Below are 25579 nucleotides of genomic sequence, written 5' to 3'. Positions count from 1 at the left end.
GCTGGGTGAGGAGGCTCAGGGCTGCCAGCACAGCTCAGGGCTGCCTCACCTCCACCCCAGGCCCAGTCCCCCTCCAGGCACAGCCATGGATCTTTGCACAGCTGGCCAGCTGTACCCCTGGGCTCAGACAAACCTGGCACAAACAGCAGTCAGATTGCACATTCCTTTTAATCTCTGGCTTGGGGTAATCAATCCCCCAACAAAACACCCAGGAAGCCCAGTTTCAGTCACACTTGGAGAATGGAGCAGTTTCCCAGGTGACCAATTGGTGATTGATGCCACAGCAGCAAAGAGCCAGCAGGGCTGTCAGCACACCCAGTCTGCAGGAATTCTGCCTTTGTGCTGCTTCTGTCACTCAGCACATCCACTCTGCAGGAATTCTGCCTCTGTGCTGGTTCTGTGTAACTGACAGGGCTGGGCTGAGGCTGCCCGGGCTCTTTGCTGCCAGAAAGGTGCAGCTTTTAGGGCTGAGGAGGGAAGGGGCTGGAGGAAGAGGCAGAAGACCTTGAGCAGGAGAGCCCACACCCCTCCACTGCTGTGCTGTTCCCACTGATCCATAAAACCTGGAGGGAGTCTCCCCCTCTGCTGGTGCTGGTCCCAGAGTAAGGTGCTGGGAGCTGGGGCTGTGCTGCCCAGCCTCCCCTGCAATTCCTTTGCTTCCTCACCACAGAGCTCTCAGTCTCAGCAGGAGCATTCCCAAGGCTGGGGCTCCCTGGCAGGAAGATGCTCAGGATTTGATTTGCAGTGGGATGCACTGGCACAAATCCAGAGTGCTTTGGGATTTATCAACACACACAAAGCTCCAATTCACTGCTGTCTTGAGAGCTGCCTCCATCTCTGAGGGATTCTTACACCAGCCTGTGGAGATCTGTTGGACAGGGCTGCAGGAGGCAGCAGGAGCCTGCCCTGGTCCCTGCATTGCTGCCTGCCCTGTGTGGCACAGAGACACCCAGTAAAATAAAACAGGAGTTGGGCAAAGCAAAAGCAAGAGGCCCTTGGGCAAATTACCCAGGGCAGCTGTGCCTGGTGCAGGAACCCTGAGGGTCCTCAGGCACAGGGGAAAACAGAAATCAGGATAGCAGCAGCATGGGAAGGAGGGGCCATGGTGCATGGAGCTGGGCTCTCCTCTTTAAGCTGGAGAGCACTGAGGCACTGGATGAAGATAAAGGCTGATACTTGCCCATCCACCTTTCTCCTCTCATTCCTTAGGCTGTGTATGTCTCCAGAAACCATGCAGCATAAGGAGCTCAGAGGTGGGAGCAGCACAAAGGCCTCTAGTGGCACCTTGACCCTTTGCTCCATATCGCCCTGCCCCCAGGCCAGGCCCCAAGGGAACATCCAGAACCCTGCAGTCCTGGGAGTCACAGCTGGGCTGTGCCCAGGGCAGGGCCCCCTGAGCAGGCAGAGCAAGGGAATCCTTCTTCCTGGAGGGGGAATCACCAGAAGAAGCTGGGGCTGGCACCCAGGACCTCTGAGCAGCTGCATCACACAGTCCCTCCTCACAGCCTCCAGCAGCCGGACCTCAGCAAGCAGCCTAAGGAGAAATCCCTGGGGCAGATCAGCTCTTGAGGCAGCAGAGAGGAGGGTGAGGCTGTGGCTCCTCACACCAGGAACGGCGTGTCCAGCACGGCCACCCCGGCTGCCACGCCGCCGTCCGCGTGCTCCGTGGCCTTGGTGCGCAGCAGGTGCCCGGCGGCCTGGTTCAGCACCAGCTCCCTGCCCTGCCTGCAAAGGAGGGACACTGAGCCCCTGCAGAGCACAGAGCTCCTGCCAGCTCTCTGGGGCAGCAGGATGCACCTTGCCTGTCAGCACACAGGGATAACGTGGCAGTTAAATGGGCAGTGCCAGGAGCTGAATGCTGCTAGAGCACCTTTGTTCCCAAAACTGTGTGAAAAGGACTTTCATTTATACCCTATGGAAATGTGGCCTATGAGGGTTTTAAACAAAAGCAGATCCTATTAGGGTTGAACAGGCATTAGGCCTTTCAGAGATCACCAGGGCTTCAGAAAAACCACACATGGGGCTGCACCCAGAACCCCAGAAGTGCTCCCCGAAATCAGGGATGAGACACACTGAGCCCAAGATCCCACTACACCAGTAACTGCCAGCACCAGCCCTGTGGTTTTCCAACAGCTCGTGTGGCAGCAGGTTCAGAGCAGCAGCTCAGCATGTGCACATGTGCTCAGAGCTGCTCCCAGGGGCACAGACTGAATGGCCACATCTGTCCCCTACTCATCCCCAGACATCTGTCCTATGGCTGTGCTTGGGCTGCACAGAGGGCAAAATGCTCCTGCTCCACATCAGGAGCAGGGAACTGCCCTGGAACACAAGCACACTCCTCACCTGACATAGACACCAAAGATCCCGAGCTCAGAGATGCACTCGGACACTCGGAGGGGACTGTGAGCCCTCAGCAGGTAATTCAGTGCTGGCTGGGGTTTGATCTTATCCATCAAGATGTAGGAGGTTCTCTCAGGGCTGTCTTTGATCTTCTGCAGAACCTCCCTGAGCTCTTCACCATAGAGGTTGTTCCCTGGCAAACAAAACCAGCACATCAAGCCCTTCCAGGCCAGCAGAAGCCCCTGGCCCCAGCCCTGTGGCCCTGGCAGCCCAAATAACCCAGCCTTTGTCTCCCCAGGTGCTGCCTGGGCTCTCCACACCCAGCACCAGGGCCTTGGGAGCTCCTCCAGGAGCAGGACTAGTCTCCATGGCTATGAGTAGCCACAAGCCACCCTTTATCCCTCAGCACAAGACCAGGAGCTGGCACAGAGCTCCTGCCTGTCGCAAATACAGCACAAACCACAATGGAAGCCCCCAGGGCTCACACCTCCACAGCCCAGCTCATACCTCCACCTTCACGCTGAGGCTTCAGCACGAAGCGGTCGGGGTGAGCGATGGCTGTGGCAGCTATTCTGTCACCCTCTTCACCCTGGCAGGAAAGGATGGAAACAGGGAATAATTTCTTCATGGACAGGGTGGTTTCACATGGGAATGAGCTGGATGGAGTCACCACCCCTGGAGGTGTTCAAGGAACGATGGAATGTGGCACTCAGTGCCATGGTCTAGTTGATAATGTGGTGTTTGGTCAAAGGTTGGACTCTGATCTTGGAGGGCTTTTCCAGCCTAAATGATTTTGTGAACAAAACACCAAGGAGCAGCAGGTGCTCCTCAGCAGATCCCTCTGAGCAGAGGCACCAACAAATTCCCCAAGGACCACTGCTTGAGAAGAAGAGAGGGCTTTGCTAAGAGCACAGGTGTGCATGTCCCTTCCTGCTCCAGCCCCGCTCCCACTCACCTCGTCCAGGGAGTAGAGTCCTGCAAAGGTGGCTCTGATCCGAGCGACGGCCTCGGGGTGGCCGGGCAGCAGCTTCTCCAGCGTCCCTGGCCTGCTGAGCTCCTGCTGCACCTTCTTGGTGCCTGCCAGCTGCGTGGCAATGTCAGGGCACTTCACTGCCCGGGACCTCTCCAGCAGCAGCCGCGCCTCCCAGTTCTGAGGCAGCGAAGGAGCAACCACGCCGTGAGGGAGAACAACACACAAAAGGTTTGCTTTGCTCTTTTCTGTGCAGTTAGCGACATATGGTTTGTCTCCTCCCTGCCTGCTGGCAGGGACAGGGGGTGGGAGTAGCACTCCAGAGAAAAGCAGACATGAATTTCCCGCCACCTCTGGGTGGCACAGTCAAATCTGTGTGCACCTTCCCCAGCTTGTCCAGTGCTGCCACCTCGAGACACCAGCAAGATCTGCTCTGTGCTATTACCTGCAGCCTGATCGTGCTAGGAGAGCACAGAGTGAGCTGTAGACTAAGTCTGAAACCTTTAAGCAGGTGGTCATACCTGTGTTAACCCCTATTTGTACAGAAACAATTCAGTGCTGCACTAAGGGATGACCCCCTGGAGAAGAAAGCCACCCATTTTTCTTACTGCAGGGTCACCCACCTGCTCCCTGGAACCACAGCCTCCCAATGCTCTCAGCCATACCAGGCAGAACTGACCCCATCCCAGACAGGACAGCTGCCCCTGGGATTATTTGGAGCTCCCTGGGCAGTGCCCAGCTGGTGGTTTCTGGGGCAGGAGGTGGGTACTGACCTGCTCGTCGTAGACCTGGGGCACATAGCCCTCTCTGTAATACACCACTGCGACCTCCTGGCCGTCCCTGGAATGGAAACCAGAAGTGCTCACAGAGCCAGGCCAGGCCCTGCCCCATCCCAGCACCAGGGGATCACAGCCCCCTGCCCCTTCTCCTTGGCCTCTGGCCTCTCTGCTCCTGCCTGGCTGTGCCAGAGCAAGCTGAACACTGCAAGCTCCCCTCCACTGAAGCACAGCTCAGCCTGTCCCAAGACACAGGGAGCTGACACCCAACCTCTAACCAAAGGCTCAATAATTCTGACACCCAGCTCTGCAGAGTGGTAAGCACCTCATTTTTAACAGCTTTTAACCCCATGCTGGCCTGGGGGACTCAGCCTGGAGAAAAGGAGGCTCAGGGGGGACCTTGTGGCTCTGCACAACTCCCTGACAGGAGGGGACAGCCACGGGGTGTCAAGCTCTGCTCCCAGGGAACAGGGACAGGAGGAGAGGAAATGCCCTCAAGTTGCACCATGGGAGGTTTAGACTGTAGAAAATCTCTTCACTGAAAAGGTGGTCAAGCACTAAGACATGTGGCCCAGGGCAGTGGAGGGACCAGAAGATGTGAGGCTGTGGCACTTGGGGACGTGTTCAGTGGTGCTGGGTTACAGGTTGGACTCCATCTCAGAGGTCTTTTCCAACCTTAACAGCTCTGTGATTCTCTGATTCTTGCAGCTGGAGGGAACAAGGTCCTGTGGCAATTCAAGGTAAGACATCAACTCAACAACCTGAGAGGCACCAAACCAGCCTGCCAGGGCAGCACAGCTGCAGCACCACACACCCAAGCTTTGGCCTCAAAACTGTGCACTTGGTCTGGGAGCTGCTGGCACGCAGACAGGAGGTATCCAGCAGGGACAGGGGAGGATGCTCAGGAGGAAGAACAAGGGATACACTTTCCCCTCAACTATCCAGCCATGACAGTATATTCATTAATTAAACACAGCACAGACCCCAAAGGTCAAAAATCAGCCTCACTACAGAAAAAACACTGTCATGAAACCACATCTTTTCTTAGGTTCATTCTCCATCTCACAGAAATCCCTCCCCTTAGGTTCTTACAGCTACCAGGATATTACCTGGAAATAGGACAAACGTCACACTTGGGACCAGCTGGGAGCCTGTGATCCTCCCGTCCTGGTCTCCACAGGGAGTGGGCAAGACACAGAGTTCAAACCCAAGAGATCCCCAAAGGACATGGAATGCTTCCTCCTCCTGCACTAACAAACCAGCCCAGCTCCCACTGGCAGAGCAGCACATGAACAGTAAACAGGAAATGGCTCTGTGGAAACCTCTCAAACAGCCAGGGCTGCTCAGAGCAGACCTTTGTGGAGGAGGTAAAGATCCCCCAGAGCAATGAAGGCTGAAGGCTGAAGGAGGGAGATTATGACTGCAGCTGTAAGGCACTGATGTGTCTGCAAAATCTCACCACCGTGAACACAAAGCCATCTCAGCTCCAAGAGGAAGCAGCAGCCTGGAGCATGGAAGAGAACTGCTTCCTCAGCCACTTCTTGCAGCCAGCCTTGGCTGCGGGCTCCCACTGCCAGCCCCGTGTGCCCGAGAGGCGGCAGGAGTGCGCACCTTGGCTCATACTCACATATACAGCCTCCTGCTGGCATCCAGGGAGCCCTGCTCAAACACATCCCGGAACCGCTTCCTCACCACACGGATATTCCTGCCAAGAGGAGCCAAGAGTCACCAGGCTGGGCACAGGGCTGCAGATCATGGGTGGAATTCGTGGCTGCAGCAAGGAGGATTTGTAGGTTCCTTCACATACAGCCTCAGGCTTTGTGCTATGGAGGCAGAGAAATCCTGCAGCCCAAAGAGCTCCCTGTTTAGGAACCCATCCTATGTTTCCTATGATCTGCCAGCTGTTTGCTCAGCTTTCCATATCAGAAACTGAACCATAACCTCCTTTCTTTCCCATCTCAGGAAAATTCAAACTTTACCTGTTCCAAAGCTCATTTTCTACACAACGCTGATCAAAAATATTCCTCTGGACTTCCTCCACCAGAAACATCACGACAGCTCTGGAAGAGATACCAAGGACATCATTAAACCCATAAACACTCCACATGCTCCTAGCTGGATCACCAGCTTTCCTGGATTTTTACATGAAACAAGGGACACTGGCAGTGTGTTTAGCATCTCTTCCCAGGCTCCCTCTTCCTCTCACTCTTTGAGATCACTCCACCTGAACTGGACAGCTCTCCATCTCTGTGATTCAGGCTCCCTGCACTGCTCCTTACCTTTGGGACCCATAGAGCTCCCAGGCTTTGGCAATTCCCAAGGCCAGCCCCTTCGCTGGGTTGTTGGCCAGCAGCTGTGATGCCTCCTCACTCTTCCCCAGCACTTTCAACACCAACCTATGGAAGAAAAATGCTGTAAATGCCATGTCCATGCCCAGCTGGATCAAGGGAGCAGCCTGGAGAGCACGGGGGCCACGCAGTGCAGCTGCTGCAGTGGGAGGTGCTCCTTACCTGTGGACGTCGGCGGTGCGGGAGGTGAGCCCCCCGAAGCTGGCAGCAATGGTGTTTATTTCTATCTGCCTCAGAGCTGCTGTGCCATCCAGCCCACAGTCAAACATGTAATCCGAGCGGTTGATGCCCATAAACACAGTCTGGAACACAGGGAGGGGAGCTGGGGTCTCCTGCTGCCTTTAACTGCAAATCCTCTGCTGACCTTGCTTCAAAATACTCCCAGGGCAGATCCGGTCAGAGAATCCCAGAGTGGTTTGGGTTGGAAGGGACTTTAAAGACCACGTCAGCCCAGCCCCTGCAGCTGGCAGGGACACCTTCCACTAGACCAAGTTGCTCCAACCTGGCCTTGAATATTTTCAGGGATGGGACAGCCACAGCTTCTCTGGGCAACCTGTGCCATCACCTTACCACCTGCACAGTAAATTTCCTAATATTTCACCTAAACCTATTCAGTGTCAGTTTGAAGCCATTCCCTCTTGTCCTGTCACCCTCAGTTTGATACAAACCACTGCAGGTCACACATCTGGGTGATGTGCCACCTGCCCAGGGCCCACAGCCCTCTCAGAGCTCCAGAGAAGTTCCCAACACTTCTGAGAGTAAAGGAGCTTCTGCAGGTCCCAGCAGGGATCTGCAGGGATGGCCTGGCCAGTGCAGGTCCCAACAAGACACACGTTCCTGCACACTCTGAGGCTCCCAGAGGACAAAGACAAAGCACACAAAACCCTCCCTCTCCAGGCCAGGCTGTTTCCAGCAGCACCAACCAAAGAGCTCAGCTGTTCTACAGGGCAAGGTCCTGAGCTCACCAGCTGAGACAAGACATTGCAGGGCAGGGAGTGACCAGCCTGGCACAGCTCAGAGTCCACAGTGCCAAAGCTTGCAGCCAGAGCCCAGGCAGCCCCACCACAATGCCAAGGGGCACAGACCACTGGGATCCCCTGCCCAGGTACCTGAGCCAAGCCTTCCTCCAAAACCTGCATGTAGATTCTGAAGAGTCGAGCTGTGAAGTCATCTACCTTGATGGTGCTAGAGAGAAACACAGACCACGTCAGCCCCCTGCTGCTGTCACAGACAAACAAGAAAACTAATTATTCTGCAGAAAAAGCCCTTAGTAGGGGCATTCTCCAGCAAAGAGCAGGGCTGGGGCTCAACCAAGTGCTGTAGCACTGTAAACATCTCCCCATGAATGCTCAGTCCAAAACCACAACACAAACCCAGCTTGCCAAGCACAGCTTCTCCACAAAAGGCCCTCCTGTGCAGAGGTGACTCACTGGCAGGGTAGAGATGGGACAAGTAAAGGCAAAGAAATGCAGCAGAATTCTGCAGGTTCAGGCAAGAAACCACAGGTCTCTCTGGGCCTGCACACACAGCTCAGAGAAGCTTCACAAGCTTAATCCAATCCTCCTGTCCTGTCAGGCTCCAAATCCCACACACTGTGGCCCTGCTAGAGCAGATCTGGCTTTTCCTCAGGGCCCCAAATCCTGAACAGCACCTCCAGTGAGCTGCCCTGGCACAGGGCAGGCACCTGAGCACACACAAGCCCCAGGTGCTGCATTCTTTAACCACAGGTACAAACATGTCCCCACAAGCTCTGGCTGCAGCCAGCTCTGGAACAGCTCCAAAGGGTGAGGATTTAACAGAACAAAAGGATGCTGGAAAACAGCCTCCTCTGCTCTGTCCCAGTGCCAGAGGCTGCAGCACGTGCACAGGCAGCACAGAAAAGGCAGTGGGAAGGGAAGAGGGATTTGTGGAAGCATCAGCCCCGCAATCACGAGCAACAAATGACCACTCCACCTCAGGCAATAGCCACAGATAAACTCAGCAGAACCCAGGAGCCAGAGCTGGACAGTCCTCCTGCAGCCAGAGCTCGTGGCTGGGAAAGAGGGCATGGAGGTGACTGATGGAGGGTGTGGAAACAGAACAGACACCTCCTTTTCATCACTGCTGCAGCAGAGCTGGTGGTTACTGGACAGACACAGGCAGATGCAGAATAAGACAAAAAGAGACTCCTAAATCCAGGACTCAAAGACTCCAGTGGTTTGCATTTAAGGCTCAGGGGCTAAAAAGCTCACAAGTATGAATTCACAAGCCTGAAAAAGTGACAAAGTTGAAGATGATAGCAGGGAATCAGGTCTTGGCCAGATGTGCCATTTTCTGGGGCCCAACTAGACCTCAGAAAGGCAGGGATGCCACAAGGGTGATAAAGGCTTTACATTTGAAAAATTTCATTAAAATGAAATATGCAAAAACATTACCTGGCCAGAGTTTGCTCCAGGAATTCTTTGTTTTGACTGACAGCATCCACCAGCAGGTTAAAATCCTGCTGGACAGCGTAGGCTTGCTCAAACAAGGCCCGTGGCACTGCGGACGGGAGCAGCGTGAAGGGGGCATAATTCACCACCTGCAGGCAGGGATGCAGCAGAGCAGTCAGGGCTGGGCAGCTCAAGAGGGGCTAAGGAGGTGCTTCCTCTGCCTGGCTGAAGGCTGAAGGCACCCCCAGCCCTGCAGGGCAGACACATGGCCTCAACCCTGCTGACTCCTCACTCCTGAGGGTTCTGCTTTATGAACCACCAGCAGGGCACTGCTGCTCCAGCGCCTGGGCTGGGCTGACTGCCTCCCCCTGTCTCCCCCTGAACTGCACAGCACTGTCTCCAGAACTTCTCAGGGGCAGAGAAAAAGTCAATTTGCCAGTCCTGGGTTGTCTGGTTCTTACTTTGATCCCTGTCTCTGCTCCAGAGCCCTGGCCCATCCCACATCTCAGGCACGAGGTCATACTCAAAGTCCATATATTACACCACAGAGAAATTTCCAATTCTCCTCAATTTTTACATGAAACAAGGGACACTGATTTGCCAGTCCTGGGTTGTCTGGTTCTTACTTTGATCCCTGTCTCTGCTCCAGAGCCCTGGCCCATCCCACATCTCAGGCACGAGGTCATACTCAAAGTCCATATATTACACCTCAGTGAAGTTTCCAATTCTCCTGGATTTTTACATGAAACAAGGGACACTGGCAGTGTGTTTTGCCTCTCCTCCCTCTTCCTCTCACCCTTTGAGACCACTCAGAGCCCTGACCTGACATCAGGGAGCAGTGCTGTGGTGAGCACCTCCCTCCTTGCCAGCTGCCTGCTTGCGCCCAGGCCCCTCAGGGACCCTTCCCCAATGGTGTCCCACCCCTCCCGCACAGGGGCACTTCTTGCTCTGAGACCCCCCATGGCATTCTGCTCCAACAGGCTGAGCCCTCCCACCCCAGCCATCCACCAGGGATTGCTCAGAGGCAAATCCCACACATGAGCCACCTCCACCCTTGTCACCTCACCCCAGTTATGGGACAAAGGCTGACTGCAGCTGGGAACATGCCAAAAGCAGAGGCCCCTCCATGAGACTCTCCTCTGGTTCAAAGGTTCATATGGGTGGTGAGAGGCTGGGAAAAGGATTAACTCCCAGCACTACAACAGGCAGCTTGCTAAACCTTTCCAGATCTATCCCTCTGCTTGGAAAAGGAAATTTGTATGGCAGGGCTGTCCCTTGGGGAGCTGTGCTCATCATCGGGATGTGCTGTGAGCTGCACCCCAGTGAAGGCTGTCCCTTGGGGGGCCGCTCCTTGCCAAGGGCTCAGGGACCCCGGGCACGGCGGCGGCTCCTCCCCGCGCTGCGCACTCACATCCGAGGCGTTGGGCTGCTCGCCGGTCCGCATCAGCACCCCCGCCAGCAGCGCCGCGTCCACCGCCACCGCCGCCGCCTCCCGCACGGCCGCCGCGTCCCGCACCACGTCCTGCCAGGCCGCGGCCATGGCAGCGCTGCGGGCACGGCACGGCGTCAGCGCCCGGCCCGCAGCCCGAGCCCGGCCCCGCCTGTCCCCGGCCCCTGCACCCTGAGCCCCGGCCACTGTGTCCTGAGCCCCGGCTGTCCCCAGCCCCTGTGCCCTGAGCCCCGGCTCCTGTGCCCGGCCCCCGGCTGTCCCCAGCCCTTGTGCCCTGAGCCCCGACTGTCCCCGGTCCCTGTGCCCTGACCCCCGGCTGTCCCCAGCCCCTGTGCCCTGAGCCCCGGCTGTCCCCAGCCCCTGTGCTCTCACCCTCGCTCCCTGTCTCCTCGCCCGGTCCCCAGACCGTCAGTGCGCCCTGACCCCGGACCCTGGTCCGCGACCCCCGGCCCCTTCCTGGTTCCCGTTCCCTGAGCCCCAGCCCTCGGCACACCGCTGTCCCCTGTCCCCCCAGCCCTCTGTCCCTCCCAGCCCCTCACTGACCCCCGGACCGTCCCGACGCCCCCGATTCCGCCGCCCGGACCCGCTCCGGCCGCTCGGTGCGGGCTCTGCGGACCGCCCCGTGATTGGACGGGCCGCGCCCCTCGCTCCGCCCCTCAGGCAGATTGGTAGCTCAATGAACCAATCAGCGTGGGGAAAGCGCCCCTCGTGTGCGATGCCGCGCAGCGGGGGCGGGAGGAGGAGGAGCCGCGTCAGGAGCGCGTAGCGCGCACGCGCCGGGCTGTGTCACGGCGGCGTGACGTCATGTCGCGACATCATGAGGGCGACAAGGGCGGTGGGGCTGCAGCTCGTGAAATCCGACTGCTGCGTGCGGGGGCTGCTCGGGGCCAGAGCTGCTGGGGGCCCAGGGCCGTGGAAATGGTTGGTGCAGTGTTCGTAGAGGCCCTTTCCAACGTCAGCGACCCTGTAATTCCGTGCGAACACCTTCACCGCCATTGCTGCCCTGAGGACAGGAACTGCAGAGCTCCTGAGGAAGTGAAAGGAACTTGGGATATCGCTATCTTTCCCGTTTCTTGCCCTGTTCCTCACCCACGTGCCTGTGCTGCGCTGCCTGCAGGGCCTGGCGAGGGCTGCCGAGGGTTCGCGGTGCGGCCCCACGGCTGATGGCCCCGGAGTTCCCGCGGCGCTGTCCCGTGCTCCCGGTGTCCCCAGGGGATGTCCCGGCCGTGTGCCGGGCAGGGAGGTGCTCCCAGGTTCTCAGCAGTGTTCTGGGTGCCCTCAGGGCAAGCTGAGGTTTTTCTGGCCCTGTGACTGCGGGTTTGTGCTCCCTGTGCTGTGGTTCCTCAGCGGACAGCGTTGCTCTCTGCCCTCGTGGCACACAGAGCCAAGGCCGGGGATCTTCTGGGCCTCTTTACCTGGGAAAGAGCAGGTCTCAGAATCCTTTCATGTACTTACAGAACACTCATTTCCCAGGAACAGGGCTTGAAATGACAGTGTGGGAAATGGAGAGGGTTAATTTTCTATTAGGAACAAGCAAAAGATAGATGTAAATAAATCAAACCCAAGCAGGTCCTTTTGAATTCTTTATTTCAATGTGCAGAGGAACTGTCAGTCCTGACTTTGTCTGCCCTCTGAGTAAGTGTAATGAAATGGAACAACCCTATGTTGGTACCTTCAACACAACAGTGTAAAAAAAACACAATTTGTTGTCATCACAAGGAAAAAAATTGTGTATCCACTGAAATAGCAGAATGACTTGAGCATTTCCACAGCTCATTTAGGACAGAACTGTGGGGCTCCAACCAAAGCAGCAGGGCTGGAGTTGGTTGTGACCTGTGCTGGGAGCATGTGAAGCCATGGATGGCTGGATGGGGTGTGATGCTCATGTGCAGCCAAGAGAGCAAGAGCTGGACACCAGTCTCACATCTGCATCCCAACAGGAGCCAGCCCTGTGCCCTGGCAGCCAGAGCCCCCGTGTGCCAGGCTCACCCACACGTGGGCAGCGAGGGGACCCTGCCCCTCTGCTCCCCTCTCAGCACAGCCCACCTGTGGGGGGCTGCCTGCAGCTCTGGGGGCTCCCACGGGAGAAGGACATGGAACTGCTGGAGCTCCAGGAGGCCACGGAGTTCCTGAGGGGAACTTCCCTATGGGGAAAGGCTGAGAGGCTGGGGCTGTTGAGGCTAGTTAAATGGAAATAAGTCAAACCCAAGCAGGTCCTTTTGAATTCTGTATTTCAATGTGCAGAGGAACTGTCAGTCCTGACTTTGTCTGCCCTCTGAGTAAGTGTAATGAAATGGAACAACCCTATGTTGGTACCTTCAACACAGCAGTGTAAAAAAAACCACAATTTGTTGTCATCACAAGGAAAAAAATTGTGTATCCACTGAAATAGCAGAATGACTTGAGCATTTCCACAGCTCATTTAGGACAGAACTGTGGGGCTCCAACCAAAGCAGCAGGGCTGGAGTTGGTTGTGAGCTGTGCTGGGAGCATGTGGAGCCATGGATGGCTGGATGGGGTGTGATGCTCATGTGCAGCCAAGAGAGCAAGAGCTGGACACCAGTCTCACATCTGCATCCCAACAGGAGCCAGCCCTGTGCCCTGGCAGCCAGAGCCCCCGTGTGCCAGGCTCACCCACACGTGGGCAGCGAGGGGACCCTGCCCCTCTGCTCCCCTCTCAGCACAGCCCACCTGTGGGGGGCTGCCTGCAGCTCTGGGGGCTCCCACGGGAGAAGGACATGGAACTGCTGGAGCTCCAGGAGGCCACGGAGTTCCTGAGGGGAACTTCCCTATGGGGAAAGGCTGAGAGGCTGGGGCTGTTGAGGCTGGAGAAAAGAAGGTTGTGAGGAGACCTGCCAGCACCTTCCCAGGGTGTGAAGGGGCTACAGGGAAACGGGAGAGGACTCTTCCTCAGGAACTGTGGTGACAGGACAAGGGGAACGGGATCAAACTGAAAGAGAGTAGATTTAGATTTGATGATGGGAGGAAATTGTTTATTGTGAGGGTGTTGGGCCCTGGCACAGGCTGTGCAGAGAGGCTGTGGCTGTCCCATCCCTGGGAACGTTCAAGGCCAGGTTCACTGGGCCCTGAGCAACCTGGTCTGGTGGGAGGTTGCTCAGGTTGGAATGAGATGATTTTTTAGGGTACTTCCAATTCAAGGATTTCATTATTCTATGATCCCTATCCAGCAGTGTGGAGCAGCCCTGGAATTCTGTTGATATCACAGTTCCCAGAGTGTTCCAGATGGCACTGCCAGCCAGGAGCTGGAAACGAGCACAGCACAGCCTTCACCTGCTACCAGAGGTCACTTGTCACCTGTGCCCCGGTATGTCCATCAGTTCTGAGCTGTTCGTGCTGTCTGGATTGTCCCTGCTGTCTGGACTGAAGCACCAATCCCAGCAGGATGTGCACTCCTGTCCCAGTGGAGATCCAGTGCCATGTCAGGGAGGGGGCACCCCCTGACTGCCCGGGCAGGCTGGAGCAAAGTGGTGATGGTGTGGAACAGAGACCCCACTGTGAGGTTTGGCTTCCTGCTGCAGCCTGACAGATGAAGGAGATGGAAGTAGATATGGTGATGGATAATGAAGAAACGATGGAGGTGGATGTTGAAGAGTTTGTTGAGGAGCTGGAGGCTGATATGGAGGAAGAAATGGAGGACATGGAGGTCGATGAGGAAGATGAGGAGGAGCCCATGACCCTGGGATGAAGATGGAGGCCCAGCAGCAGCACAGGCAGGTGCTGGCCGTGCCCTGCCCACAGGCAGGCTGGGTCTCCTGCTGCCAGGCTGGGGCTGGGCTGGGTGGCCCCGCTCAGGGACACGGTGCCCAGGGGGCTCTGGGCTGTGGTGGCACAAACACCACCCCGGCCCTGTGCTTGCTTTGGGCCACGCCAGCCCCGTCCCAGTGCCTGGGGCCCAGCTCCCAGCCCAGCTGGGCTCAGTGCTGGTGGCAGAGCCCCACTGTGCCAGCGTGTGCCAGCCTGGGGGCACAGGGAACAGCTCCCAGGGCTGGGCTGGAATGGCCTCGAGCTGCTTCCCTCTCTTCCAGAACTGACAGAGGTGCTGGCTGTGGAAATCTTCACTTTGTACATATGTTTTATAGGCTGTTTGATAATTTCCTGTAAATACGTTATGCATATTATTATTTCATAGAGCCTCCTGCAAATATGTTTCGAAGGTTGTTATTTCATTGGGCCTTATGTAAATACATTTTGAAGATTGTTATTTCTTAGACCCTTCTGTAAATATGTTCTATAGATTGTTGTTATAATGATTCTTATCATGTAAATAAGTTTATTGTTTTTACTGCTCTTCTGTAAATACATTGTCCTTGTTTGTCACAGCCAATTCTCTTTGCATTTGCATTGGGCATAAGCAGTGTTTGCAGAGTTGTGGTTTCCATTTTCTCTGGATTCCTGGGGCTGGAGGTCCCTGGGGGTGCTGGCACGGGTACCCCGGGGCTGGGGGTCCCTGTGCACAGGGGATCCCACTGAGGCTGCTCCCAGAACTGTGCACTGCTCGTGTTCCTGGGCTGCTGCAGAGAGGTGTCCCCAAGAGCAAAGCTGTCACCAGCAGAGAGGGGGCTCTGACAGCAGCGACCCCTGCAGCAATGCCACCAAAGCAGGCAGGAAACCTTCGGCCACCCTTCCTGCTGGAGCCACAGGGACTCCTGGGCCGAGCCGGCGTCAGGCCACAGGGATACGAAATCCACATTCACGCTCTGAAGGTCATGACAGCCTCGAGAGTTGCTGGAGCCAGGATCTGGGGGGCAGCTTTTGCAGCTGCAGGGGCCTGTTAAAGGCTTGGACCCCCCAGAGGCTCTGGCCTTTGCTTCTCCCCCCTGCTTTGCACTGCCCCCAGATTGTTCAAGAGAAAAAAGCCAAGCGAGGGGATCCTTGCCCTGCCCGCAGTGGTCACTGGCCCCTGTGCCCCACTCGGGTGAGGCCTGGAGGGCTCAGCGCTGGCAGCGCGGGGCCGGGGCCGGGGGCTTTGGGCCCCGCGGGTGCCGGTGCCCGCAGTGGCTGCAGGGTCGCTGTGGGAGCGCTGGGTGCTGGCACCGAGCCCCGGCGGGGTGCGATGTGGCAGGCCAGGGCTGCGGGCTCCCCCGGCAGCCAAGGCCACTCCGCAGCGAGCCCGTGGCCCAGCAGGTGCCCGAACCCGGCCCCTTCCCAGGCGGCTCCCCCGGGCCCCGCGCTCCCCCCCGGGGCAGGCAGGAGCTCCGCGGCAGCCCCTGCCCAGAGCAGCGGGGCGGGCAGCACCGGGGCAGCCCCGGGGGCTCGGCCCGGCCGGCGCTGGAGGCTCCGGGGGCAGCACCGGGGCAGCCCCGGGGGCTCGGCCCGGCCGGCGCTGGAGGCTCCGGGGGCAGCACCGGGGCAGCCCCGGGGGCTCGGCCCGGCCGGCGCTGGAGGCCCCGGGCTGTGGCAGCCCTGCCGGCCCTGCCCTGGCTGCGCTGCCGCTGCCCTCCCCGCAGCCCCGCTCGGCCTTCGCTGCCGGGAGCAGAGCCCGGGCCGCGCACCCGGCGCCCTCCTGCCTTGGCTGCTCCGCTCCACGGCCCCTGCCCGGCCCGTCCTGCCCGCTCCGCTGCGCACCCACAGCCGGGCCAGCCCCGCACCTCCGGCTGCTGCAGCACCAAAACCCCGCTGCTGCCGCTGCTCCGCTCCCACCCCGCCGGGGCACTCGGCCCGCAGCTTCCACAGGGTTTGCAGTTTCCTTAGTAAGACTTTACAAACACCCTGTGCCCCACAGTGAGAGAGAGAGTAAAGGAGGACCCTCAGTGACTTTGCTCAGCCCGTGACAGCCTTTGGAATTGTGTTACAAAAGTTTGAAACCATTGATGGCTGGAGAGGAGACGCATGTGTGATGCTTTGAGTGTCGCCAACAGACCCAGCCTGGCATGTGCATCTTTGGACTTCACTTTTTACCAGTGCATCTTTGGGAGTGGGAGGAGTAAATTGACGTATGATGCTCAGATCCTGCAGTGACAAAACTGAGAGATTTTAGATTATTTAATTGACTCTAGAGTGCTGCCATTGGATACTTTTTTTTTTTTTTTTCTGTCTGCTCTACCAGCAGGGATTAGTTCAGACATTTCCTGCTGTCAGGGAGGTGTCTGGTCTCTAATCCAACCTCCTGCTCCAGTGGGAGCATCCCTAGAACAAGAATTGAGCAGCATGGCTTTATTTAGCCACACCTTGAGAATCTCCCAGGATAGAGACCTCCGCATCCCCTGGGTGACCCTGTCCCAGAGCTATAGAATGTGTCACTTGCCTGCCTATGAGTCCTTTCTTCACATGACCACTGGCTTTCTGGTGACCTTGGGCCAGTGGCTTTAACCTTTGCATCAGCTGTCCTAAGAGGTGCTGTTAGGCAGCTGGAAAAGCAGCACCAAGCCTGTCACTGCACTAGTGCTAAACCCCACCAAAAGCCCTTTGCCCCAAACCTGTCTGTACAGGAGGGTTCCTGACCCACCTAACCTGCAGAGAGGCTGTGGTGGATTAAGGACAACACCCTGGGGCAGGAAGGGAAAATCCCAGGAGGGCACTTTGGAGTGGGATGCACTAAGAGGAGGATGAGAAGGCAGCCCTGAGCCTGGGATGTGCCTCCAGCAAGCTGGACAGTGCCTGTTCCATTTGCCTTTGGTCACCCTCCATGGAGAGTTCATCACTGTTGGACAGGCTGGGACATGAGTGGCTCTTTATCCTGCTACCTGGGCCAGGAGTTGTCCAGGTCATTTTAAGCATTTTAGCTCTGTTCTTTGGGAATCTGTCACCAAAATGAAGCTCTGTAGTTACAGCTCTCTTGGGAGGTTGGAGCAGAGCCATGAAGATGCTCCAGGGGCTGGAACCACTTTGCTCGGGAGTCAGGCTGGGAGAGCTGGGGGTGTTCAGACTGGAGAGGAGAAGGCTCTGGAGAGACCTCAGCGCCCCTTCCAGTGCCTAAAGGGGCTCCAAGAGCGCTGGAGAGGGACTTTGGACAAGGGATGGAGTGACAAAACCAGAGGAATGGGCTTCGCACTGCGAGGGAGCAGGGTTAGATGGGAAATTGGGAAGAAATTCTACTCTGTGAGGGTGGTGAGGCCCTGGCACAGGGTGCCCCTTCCCTGGAAGTGTTCCAGGCCAGACTGGACAGGGCTTGGAGCAACCTGGTCTAGTGGAAGGGACATGAACATGGATATGGAAGTGACAGGGACATGGAATGAGGTGAACTTTAAGGTCCCTCCCAATCCAAACTGTTCTGTGATTCTACAAACACCCACCCTGTTTGTTTTCTGGGCACAGAATCCTACTCTTTCTTTTTCCTCTCTGCTGTCCCATCCATCAGTAACTGTGGATTCACACATTAATTAATACAGATCCAGGCTGTGAATTTGGCAGCTGGAAATAGTCTTATCTCACTTGAAAACAATCCTGGGCCAGGATCCAGCTCAGACCCCACCAGAAGTGAGGAACAAATTTTAGTAAGGGTGCAGAAGGCCAAAGTTTTCTCAAACAGAAGCATTTCCCTTCTCAATCCTCAGTTCAGGGTCCTGTGTCTCCTCTACCTGATGTTTGCCCTGAGAAAGGGCATAAAAAGCTTCAGTTTCTAAGCAAAACATTGCAAAAATAGTCCCAAGTTCATTGCAAAAAACTGGGGGAAAAAGCTCTGCCCTTTCCTTGGGAGTTCCTGGAATGAATGTACCCTACTCAGGAAAGGAGAAGTATTTTACAGAGAGCTGTGACTTGCCTTGTCTGTCTGTTTTCCCAATTGATTCTGCAGAATGAGATTTTTTTCAGAGTAATCCAGTAGCCTGGGGAGGATTTGTAAATGCAGATTGCTCATAATCTCTGCTACAGGGTCAGAGAGCTGCAATGCAGCTCAGAGGAGGTTGAATCATTAAAAAATATGGCAGACATGGTAAGTATTTGGCATGTTCCATGCAACAAAAGATGAACAACAGCAACTGGGCCATTATCTTTATTTGCTAAAAATAGAGTCCCGCAAAGTTTAAAGAAAAGCATTTTATATTTGTAAACCTCTCCTCTCCCTGTTAAAGAGCCTTCAAAGATGGGCTTTGTGGCTTTGGGCTGTCGCATCCCCTTTCAAAGGCCGCCCTGCGCTCAGACAATTGAAACTCGAGACAGCCTCAGCCACAGCGGGGTGGGGGGAATGAATAGCTGTGCCTTGACCCCGCTGTCCTCCCTGAGCCCAGCCTGACACGAGAACGGCAGCTCTGCAGCAGGTACATCCCCCGGGCAGCCGCATCCCGCCCCGCGGTGCCCCTGGCACATCGCAGCTCCCCCGGCCGTGCCCGAGGGCACCGCCAGAGCCACCAGAGAGGCAGCAGCTCGCCTGCCCACTGCAGTGCCGAGCTCTGCACGGCATTTGATACCCTGCAGCTGCCGGTGGGTGCAAGCTGGGCTCTGGCTGCCCCTCCACGCCTCCAAGGAGCTGCTCATCCCTCGCACACCCGCTTCCCTGGTACCCTGTAATGAGGAAAAATACCCAAAGCCCCTTTGGGCTCTCCTTTGCATTTCCAGCTGCAGAGAAACCAATTTAGCCCAGTCTGAGGTTTTGGGCAGCTCTGTTTTACCTGGGGATATTTGGGCATCAATGCAGAAACCAGTGCTTGCAATAGAGCAGCCCCGAAGGCACGATAGGAGGAGATGATGTGATGCCCAGCACCAGACCCTAAAGACAGAACAACAGGGCTCTTTTCACGCAAGACAGTTCAAAGATCTCCTCGGGGAGCCAAACCTCTTGCTGGCCCATCATCTACAAGAAAAACAAGACACTCTGGAACCCTGGCTTCCCTGCGGTATAAGCACCAGCTTCAGCCAGGGCGTGACAGCAGTCTGGTGTCTCTGAGGCTGTATTTCGATGCAAAACGCTGTGGTAAAGCCAGCAATCCTCCTCTCCCCCACGTGGGACTATTGTTTGAAGTGCAGAACAATTGAAGGGTGCTCTCATGGGCTAAAGATAGAACGGCAGCTGGTGCTGTCCCTTTCCCTGTAACTGAGAATAAAACAATGCCCGAGTATTGTCTGCATTGCTGGAGCGGTGACATTGGACTCTCTGCCAAGGGAGCATCTAAAAGATCAATGAAACCCGCGTTTATTTATAAGTGGCTAGTGTCATTTCTTCCCCAAAGTAATTTCACTTCCTTGGCTTTTCCACCAGACCCTTCTGTGCCATGAAGTGGCCATGGGGTGAGGTATAAATAGGCTGAGCCTGGCTGCCAGAGGGGCAGCAGGACCAGGGGCTGCAAACAGACCTGCCGTGCCAGGCTGCACCTTTGCTCCCCTGAGCTGTGCCCAAGCCTCCACTGCACCGGGGGGGACCAGCCACGGGTGAGGAGCCCCTTCTGCCGGCAGGGAGCAGGTCCCTGCAGGGACAGCCCAGTGCAGGGACCCAGCAGCTGGTGCTGGGCTCAGATCCCCACCAACACCAGCCCTTACTGCCTCAGGGAGCTTTTGGAATATCCCGAGCTGGAAGGGACACACCGGGTTCATCAAAGCCCAGCCCAGCCCTGCCCAGACCCCCCAACAACCCCAGCCTGGGCACCCCTGGCAGCGCTGTCCCAGCGCTCCTGGAGCTCTGGCAGCCTCGGGGCCGTGCCCATTCCCTGGGGAGCCTGGGCAGTGCCAGCACCTCTGGGGAAGAACCTTTCCTTGATTTCCAGCCTGACCCTCCTTGGCACAGCTCCAGCCATTCCCTGGGTCCTGTCACTGTCACAGAGAGCAGAGATCAGAGCCTGTACCTCCACTGTCCCTCAGGAGGGACTTAAAGACTTCTAAGGAGGGTTATTTCACTTACCAGCTGCTGGATTATGATTTTTTCTGATTATGTTTTTTTTTCTGGATGTTGGATTATGGGTTTTTTTCCCCTAATCCAACAACCAGCCACCAAGCGTGTGGGAGCATGGACTCTGTGTGTGTGTCTGTGTGTGTCCAGCTCAGCTGCTGTGCTGGGGTGCTCTGGAAAACCCTGAGCCCAAAAGCTATGGGACAGAGCCTTGTTTAGGGGCAGGGGCTGGGTTATAGGGGAAAGCTGCTGTCTGCAGTCCAGACTAGAGACTGGATACCTGGAACCAGAAATTCACTGCAGTTTTGACACAGAAAAACCCATCTTGGCTGATGTGCGATAGTGAGGTGAGAAGTTCTCCTGCCATGATGTGAGGACATGCAGGAATATTCCTTCCTCCTGAGTCTTGAGAAAGGTCCAAGCTGACCATAAAGAGCTCCCATGCCTGTTGCCACTCCACTTTGAACAGTTGTCCCCTGTCATGAGATGGACTGAGCTCAATCTTGTGTGAGGGTTGATGACCCAGAGCAGTGGGGAGGCTTCCCATGAGAGAGGGAGAAGGTGCAAGAGATAGCAGGGGGCTGGGATGGGATCATCCCAGGAACTGGTTGTGTGGGTTTGGTGTGTATGTGCAGGACAACACCCACCAACCTCCAAAAATCTTCCAAATCTGCTCCAGATCTCACAGCAGATGAAAACTGGTGCAAAGCAGAGCAGCTGGGGCACTGCAGAGCCAGACCATGCCCAGAGAGTGTCAGAACTGCAGCCCAGCTCTGGTTCTGGTCAGCCTCTGCCCCACCCCTGCAGCCTCCAAGACAGCTGCTGGTCATGATTTCCAAAGGCTGCCGTGTTCCAGGGTCTGTCCTGGCAGGCCAGCTGCAATTGAGGTGCAATTAAGATGAACAGGGCAAGATTCTCTTTACTCTCATTGTTTTGAAGTGCATTGCCAAACCCTCACCGATGGCTCACACATTCCTGTAATTTTGCAGTGTTCAGTACAACCTTCATTCCAACACAGATGCTTTATCGTGGCAATCCCCAAACAAAAACCCTCAGAACCTCAAAGCTGGAAAATTCAAGGCCAACAAACAAAACCTCTCCAAATTTTCCCAGTCTCCAGTGACCTCACTCTCTCCATGCCTGGTTGTGACCTTGCTTGCTAACTCTATAAAATAATTCCTCATGCCATGTCTCTTCCAGGTACTTTCTCATTCCTGATACTCATTTTGAAGGCTCCCCATGTGGAGGGTCAGCCACCAACATGCCTGTGCTGCCCAGGGCAAGGTGGGAACCACTGCAGGAGGGTGCTCATGGCAGCAGCAGCTTTGTGTGTGTGTTCATGGAGGGCTAGAGAGGCAGCACTGCCAGCCAAAGGACAGCCAGCTCAGGATGGGTCCAGCACTGTCCCCAGGGAGGGACATCCAGGCAGTACCATGGTGGGAAGAGCTGTGAGATGGGGGGATCCAGTGCTAACCCATCCTAAACCCCACAGGAGCACCTTACCTTTGGGATGCCAGCAGCAGCATTGCTGCTGCCCCATCTCCTGCTCACTTCGAGGGGGCTGTGCTGGGCTGGTGGCTGCTGTCTCTGTCACCCTGGTGGGACAGGGCTGGGGGGCTCAGGGATTTGCTTTGGAGGGGGTCTTGCACAGGCAGGCTGAGCTGGAGGGATGTGACTGCTCTGGCAGCACTGGCCTGTCACCTCCTGCAAGCAGACATTCCCACTCCATGGAAATATGCCTGAAATAGCCCCTCTGCAGATTGTCTTTATCTAATCAGCTGCCTTTGCACCCCCCTCCAGTGCATTTCAGGGAGCTGATAGTGGGGATATGTTAAGTGTGGAAACCTCTAGCGAGCTGCCCGACACGGAGAATAATTCTCCTTCCTGCCACTTATCAGAGCCTGCTAATGGGAAACATTCCTCCTGGGGGTCAGGGAGCAGCCAGGGGATTTCTCTGGAGAGGGTGGCTGAGCTCCTGGCACCCTCCTGGCTCTCCAGGGCTGGGTAGGAGCTGGTCTGACCACAAAACATTCACTGAAGGGGCAGCTTGCTGTCTGGTGCTGGTGGTGTCCTGTCCCATGGGAGAGGCTTGTCCAGCCCTCGGGGGCTTGGCTGAGGAGCCCCCTCCTTTTCCATCATATCATGGGGCACCAACACCAAGCACAGAGCCCAGGGGGAAGAGCAGAGGTGTCTCAGTGGTCAGGGGAGAAGATCTCACTGCTGAAGATGGGCGAGCATGGCTGGGGAATCATTTGGGCACACTGTTCACTCTGGGCAAGAGCCACCTAGAGAAAACTCCCCTCTGCTCAGGCTGAAGCCATGAGCTCCTCGGTGTGCCCATGGGATTTTCTGGGAGCTCCATAGGATCCTACTGCCCTGTCCCACCTGCCTGAGCATGGCACAGCTCAGGCCTTGCCAGCCATGCAAGGATGAACTTCCCACCATTCCAGAAAAACCACATCACAAACACCAGTGCCAAAATCATCCAAACCTGGTGGAAGAACCCTTCAGCAGCTGCTGGAGTGACCAATTCACATTTCCCCTTCTGCAGATCTGCTTGGCCTTTGATGGACCCTGCTGGAACCTCTTCAAAGAGGAAGAGGAACCAGGGCGAACAGAAGGAACTGCAGGAGGAATCTCCGAAAATAAAATCGCTTTAAAGATAAGGCAGGGGAGGGGGTGAGCAGAGTGTGGGGCGAGTACATGCCCTGAGAAGAATGTGTGAGGCTGGGCCAGCTGGTGGGTCTGGGCCAAGGGCTCATCCCACTGCCGGGGCGCTTGTGGCAAAGGTACTTGGCACAGGACCCACCGAAGCCTCGGGTCCCTCCAGGGCGTGGGTGGAAACCTGACTCTGAGCCCAGGACAGAGGCAGAAGACCACCAGGGTAACCTCAGAGGGCTCTGTGGTCCCCCAGAGCCTGTGGCTCTTCAGGACACTGGAACTCTGCCATCTTGGTAAGACTGAGCATGCCGTGGTCAAGAGGGACCTCAGGACTGGTGTCCCCATGGTCTCCCCTGGGGGGCTGCAGCAGATGCGTTGGTGGAGTCCAGCTCTGCACCAGCTGCCCACAAATCCAGATGAGGACCTGCACTCCTGACCATTAACCTGCTGAGGAGTGCCCACATGGGACATGGGGATGGGGCCCTGCACCCTTTTATGCTGCTGTACCCAAAGTCCTTGTTTGTGCTACAGATTCCCCTCCATGGGAGCATTTCAGTTCTTGGGGCAGTCTGGCACCTTGCAAAGCACTGACATTGCTGCCAGCGAAGGCAACATCAACCATCCCTGAGCCCTGGGGCTCAGCCCACGGGGGATGGCTCTGCAGTCCTCCTCTGTGTTTGGAGGTTTCCTCAAACTGTTGTTTCATGTCCTTACTTGCTACATTATTGTAGCTTTTTCTACCCTCAGACTTTACAGCTGTAGCTGATTCTCCGTTCTTTCTGTTTCTAAAGCCTGCTTTTCCAGCTTTCTGAAAATCTTACCTTTACTATTTCCCACACTCCTCTACCCCATGAATCTCCCAGACTTCTCTCCAAAGCAGGGTGGGAGGGCAGGGACATTCCTGTTGGGAGTGCAGAGAGGATGGCACTGGGAACCCAGACTGGGGGGTGTAGCAGCAAACTTTTGTGCTGGATGGAAAGATTGACTATGGCTGGGGCTCGGATTCAGGGCACGTGCTGGGGCTGCAAAAATCTCTCTGCAGCCTCAGCTGTGTGCCCAGGCTGAAGCCACACACCCAAAGCAGCCTCTGGTGCTGCTATTCTGGCTGTGACAGAGCCTGTGCCACATCCAGCCTGGGCACAGCACTGCACAGCTGATCCTTAACCACTCCCTGCCTCAGTTTCCCCCACTGTCAGAGGCTACAGCAGCCCTAAGTTACTCTGGGGTGTGAGAGGTGCTGAATGGGGAATATCAAACCCTGCAGCCACAGGCCCTGGTTCCCCAGGGTAGAAACATCATTGCACTTTTTGGATACCAGCAGCTAAGTGGCTTTTCCTTGAGCTGGCATGGCCTCAGGGTGTCCTGTTCCCATCTTGAGCAGCCCATGGTGGTGCTGCCAGGATGGAGCTGTGCTCACCATGTTGTATGCAGCACTTTTGGGTGGTGTCTGGGTAAAATGGTGTGCAGGAAACCCAGCAACCTCTCTGTCGAGAGATTATGAACTTGGCCTAGCCACAAAACAAGCTCCCATGCCAAGGTGAGGAGTTCAGGGAGCAGAACCTGGAGGATCAAGCCCCAGGGTCCTTCCCCTTCCAGACAGTCTGTCTGGGAGAAGCTAAACAAGAGCTGAGTGAGAAGTTGGGATGTTCCAGCTGGAAGATCCAGCGGCCACGTGCATCCCACCAAGCAGCAGCTCTCCTGGCATGGTGGAGGCAGGAGCAACGGGCTCGAGTGCTCAGGTGCAGGAGGAACTGGCAGAGCTCTCATTGCTCAGCTCCCCACTGGAGCAGGCAGAGCAGGCTGGGAGAGCTGTGCTGCCTTCCCAAGCTGCAGTCCCTCACTCTGCCTTTGTACTCGCCTGACAATACAGGAATAAAAATAACCAGGCTGCATTTGCAGAGAGATAAAAGTGAAGTTTGCCTTTTGTGTCTGTCCGGGCAGTGGGACAGCAGCACCAATGGAGCTGTGTGGACATGACACATGGGAATTTCTGACATATCTTTTCCCACTCTGACCTTGACAGACACAATAAAAAGGGGCTTTGCAGCATGCACAGAGCCACTCAGTCCTAGCACCAAGGTCAGTAATACAGAGCATGTCTGTGTGCACGCGTGTCCCCTGTACTAACCCGCTTCCCCCCTGCAGGGTGGCTGATCCCAGAGGACAGGGGCTGGCTCTGCTGGCACAGGGGAGGGTGGGACAGACCTGGATCATGAGCATTTTTGCTGAGGACTGTGTGTTTTGCCAAGTTGTGGCTCCATCCGTGATGGCTGCGGCGTTCCGGAGCTCTGCAGGGTGGCACTGCATTAGATGGATATTAAGAAGCTCAGTCATAAAAGTGCTTTTCCAAGCAGCTGCCACACCAGCCTTCTAGAAGGGTCTTCCCAGGGATAACACATCCAGCCTTGCTTTTATCTTGCTGCAGTATCACTCAGCAGGACAGCCCTGGGTCTTTGTGCGGGGCACCAGGGCTCCAGCGGGTCTGTAGAGCTGGGATGGGTTTTAGCTGAGCTTATCAAGGAAAGGGGTGTTATTGACAATCTCACCTAAAGTGGGAATGTGGGTTTTGACACCAAAGTGATTCTGGCTCACCCAGCTTGGACTTACAGTGGGGGGATGACAGCATCAGAAGGGAAAGTATCAGTAATTGTCTCATTAATATAATTTTTATCAGCTAGCATTGTCGCTGTCTTCTCTCACTCCCTAAAATCAAAGCTTGTTTGGTGACCATGTCACTCGTGGTTCTCAATCCAGTGGCAGGCGCTTTCCCCATGCACTGACCCCTTGTCCTTCCCTCCTTTCAGCACTCAGGTGTCTTCCACTCTTCCTTTGCTGCTGCCAAGTC

At 56.1% G+C, this 25579-nt stretch overlaps 1 protein-coding gene across 1 annotated transcript; it reads right to left on the bottom strand.

The window, feature by feature from the left end:
* Window positions 1-149: 149 nt before the first annotated feature.
* On the bottom strand, window positions 150-10910 carry GSS (glutathione synthetase). Its single transcript, XM_041478631.1, has 13 exons — window positions 10839-10910; window positions 10257-10392; window positions 8849-8994; window positions 7544-7619; window positions 6597-6736; window positions 6366-6482; window positions 6066-6146; window positions 5714-5791; window positions 4084-4150; window positions 3296-3490; window positions 2848-2929; window positions 2344-2533; window positions 150-1725 (listed from the first exon to the last, which is right to left on the bottom strand). The coding sequence occupies exons 2-13, from the start codon at window positions 10383-10385 to the stop codon at window positions 1602-1604; spliced, it is 1425 nt and encodes a 474-aa protein (XP_041334565.1). The 5' UTR covers window positions 10386-10392; window positions 10839-10910; the 3' UTR covers window positions 150-1601.
* Window positions 10911-25579: the final 14669 nt, after the last annotated feature.

This window comes from Pyrgilauda ruficollis, unplaced genomic scaffold (assembly GCF_017590135.1).
Source record: "Pyrgilauda ruficollis isolate IOZ18807 unplaced genomic scaffold, ASM1759013v1 scaffold46, whole genome shotgun sequence".
Taxonomy (NCBI): Eukaryota; Metazoa; Chordata; class Aves; order Passeriformes; family Passeridae; genus Pyrgilauda; species Pyrgilauda ruficollis.
The sequence above is the reverse complement of the archived record's forward strand: the minus strand, read 5'-3'. Positions and strand labels throughout refer to the sequence as shown.

What these genes read in the sequence shown, in the direction of transcription:
- GSS (XM_041478631.1), bottom strand. Translation starts at nt 10,385, where the DNA reads ATGGCCGCGGCCTGGCAGGACGTGGTGCGGGACGCGGCGGCCGTGCGG. An exon ending in CGCACCGCCGACGTCCACAG is followed by an intron (nt 6,483 to 6,596) that starts GTAAGGAGCACC and finishes TTTCTTCCATAG; the next exon opens with GTTGGTGTTGAAAGTGCTGG. An exon ending in GCCAGCAGGAGGCTGTATAT is followed by an intron (nt 4,151 to 5,713) that starts GTGAGTATGAGC and finishes TTTCCATTCCAG; the next exon opens with GGACGGCCAGGAGGTCGCAG.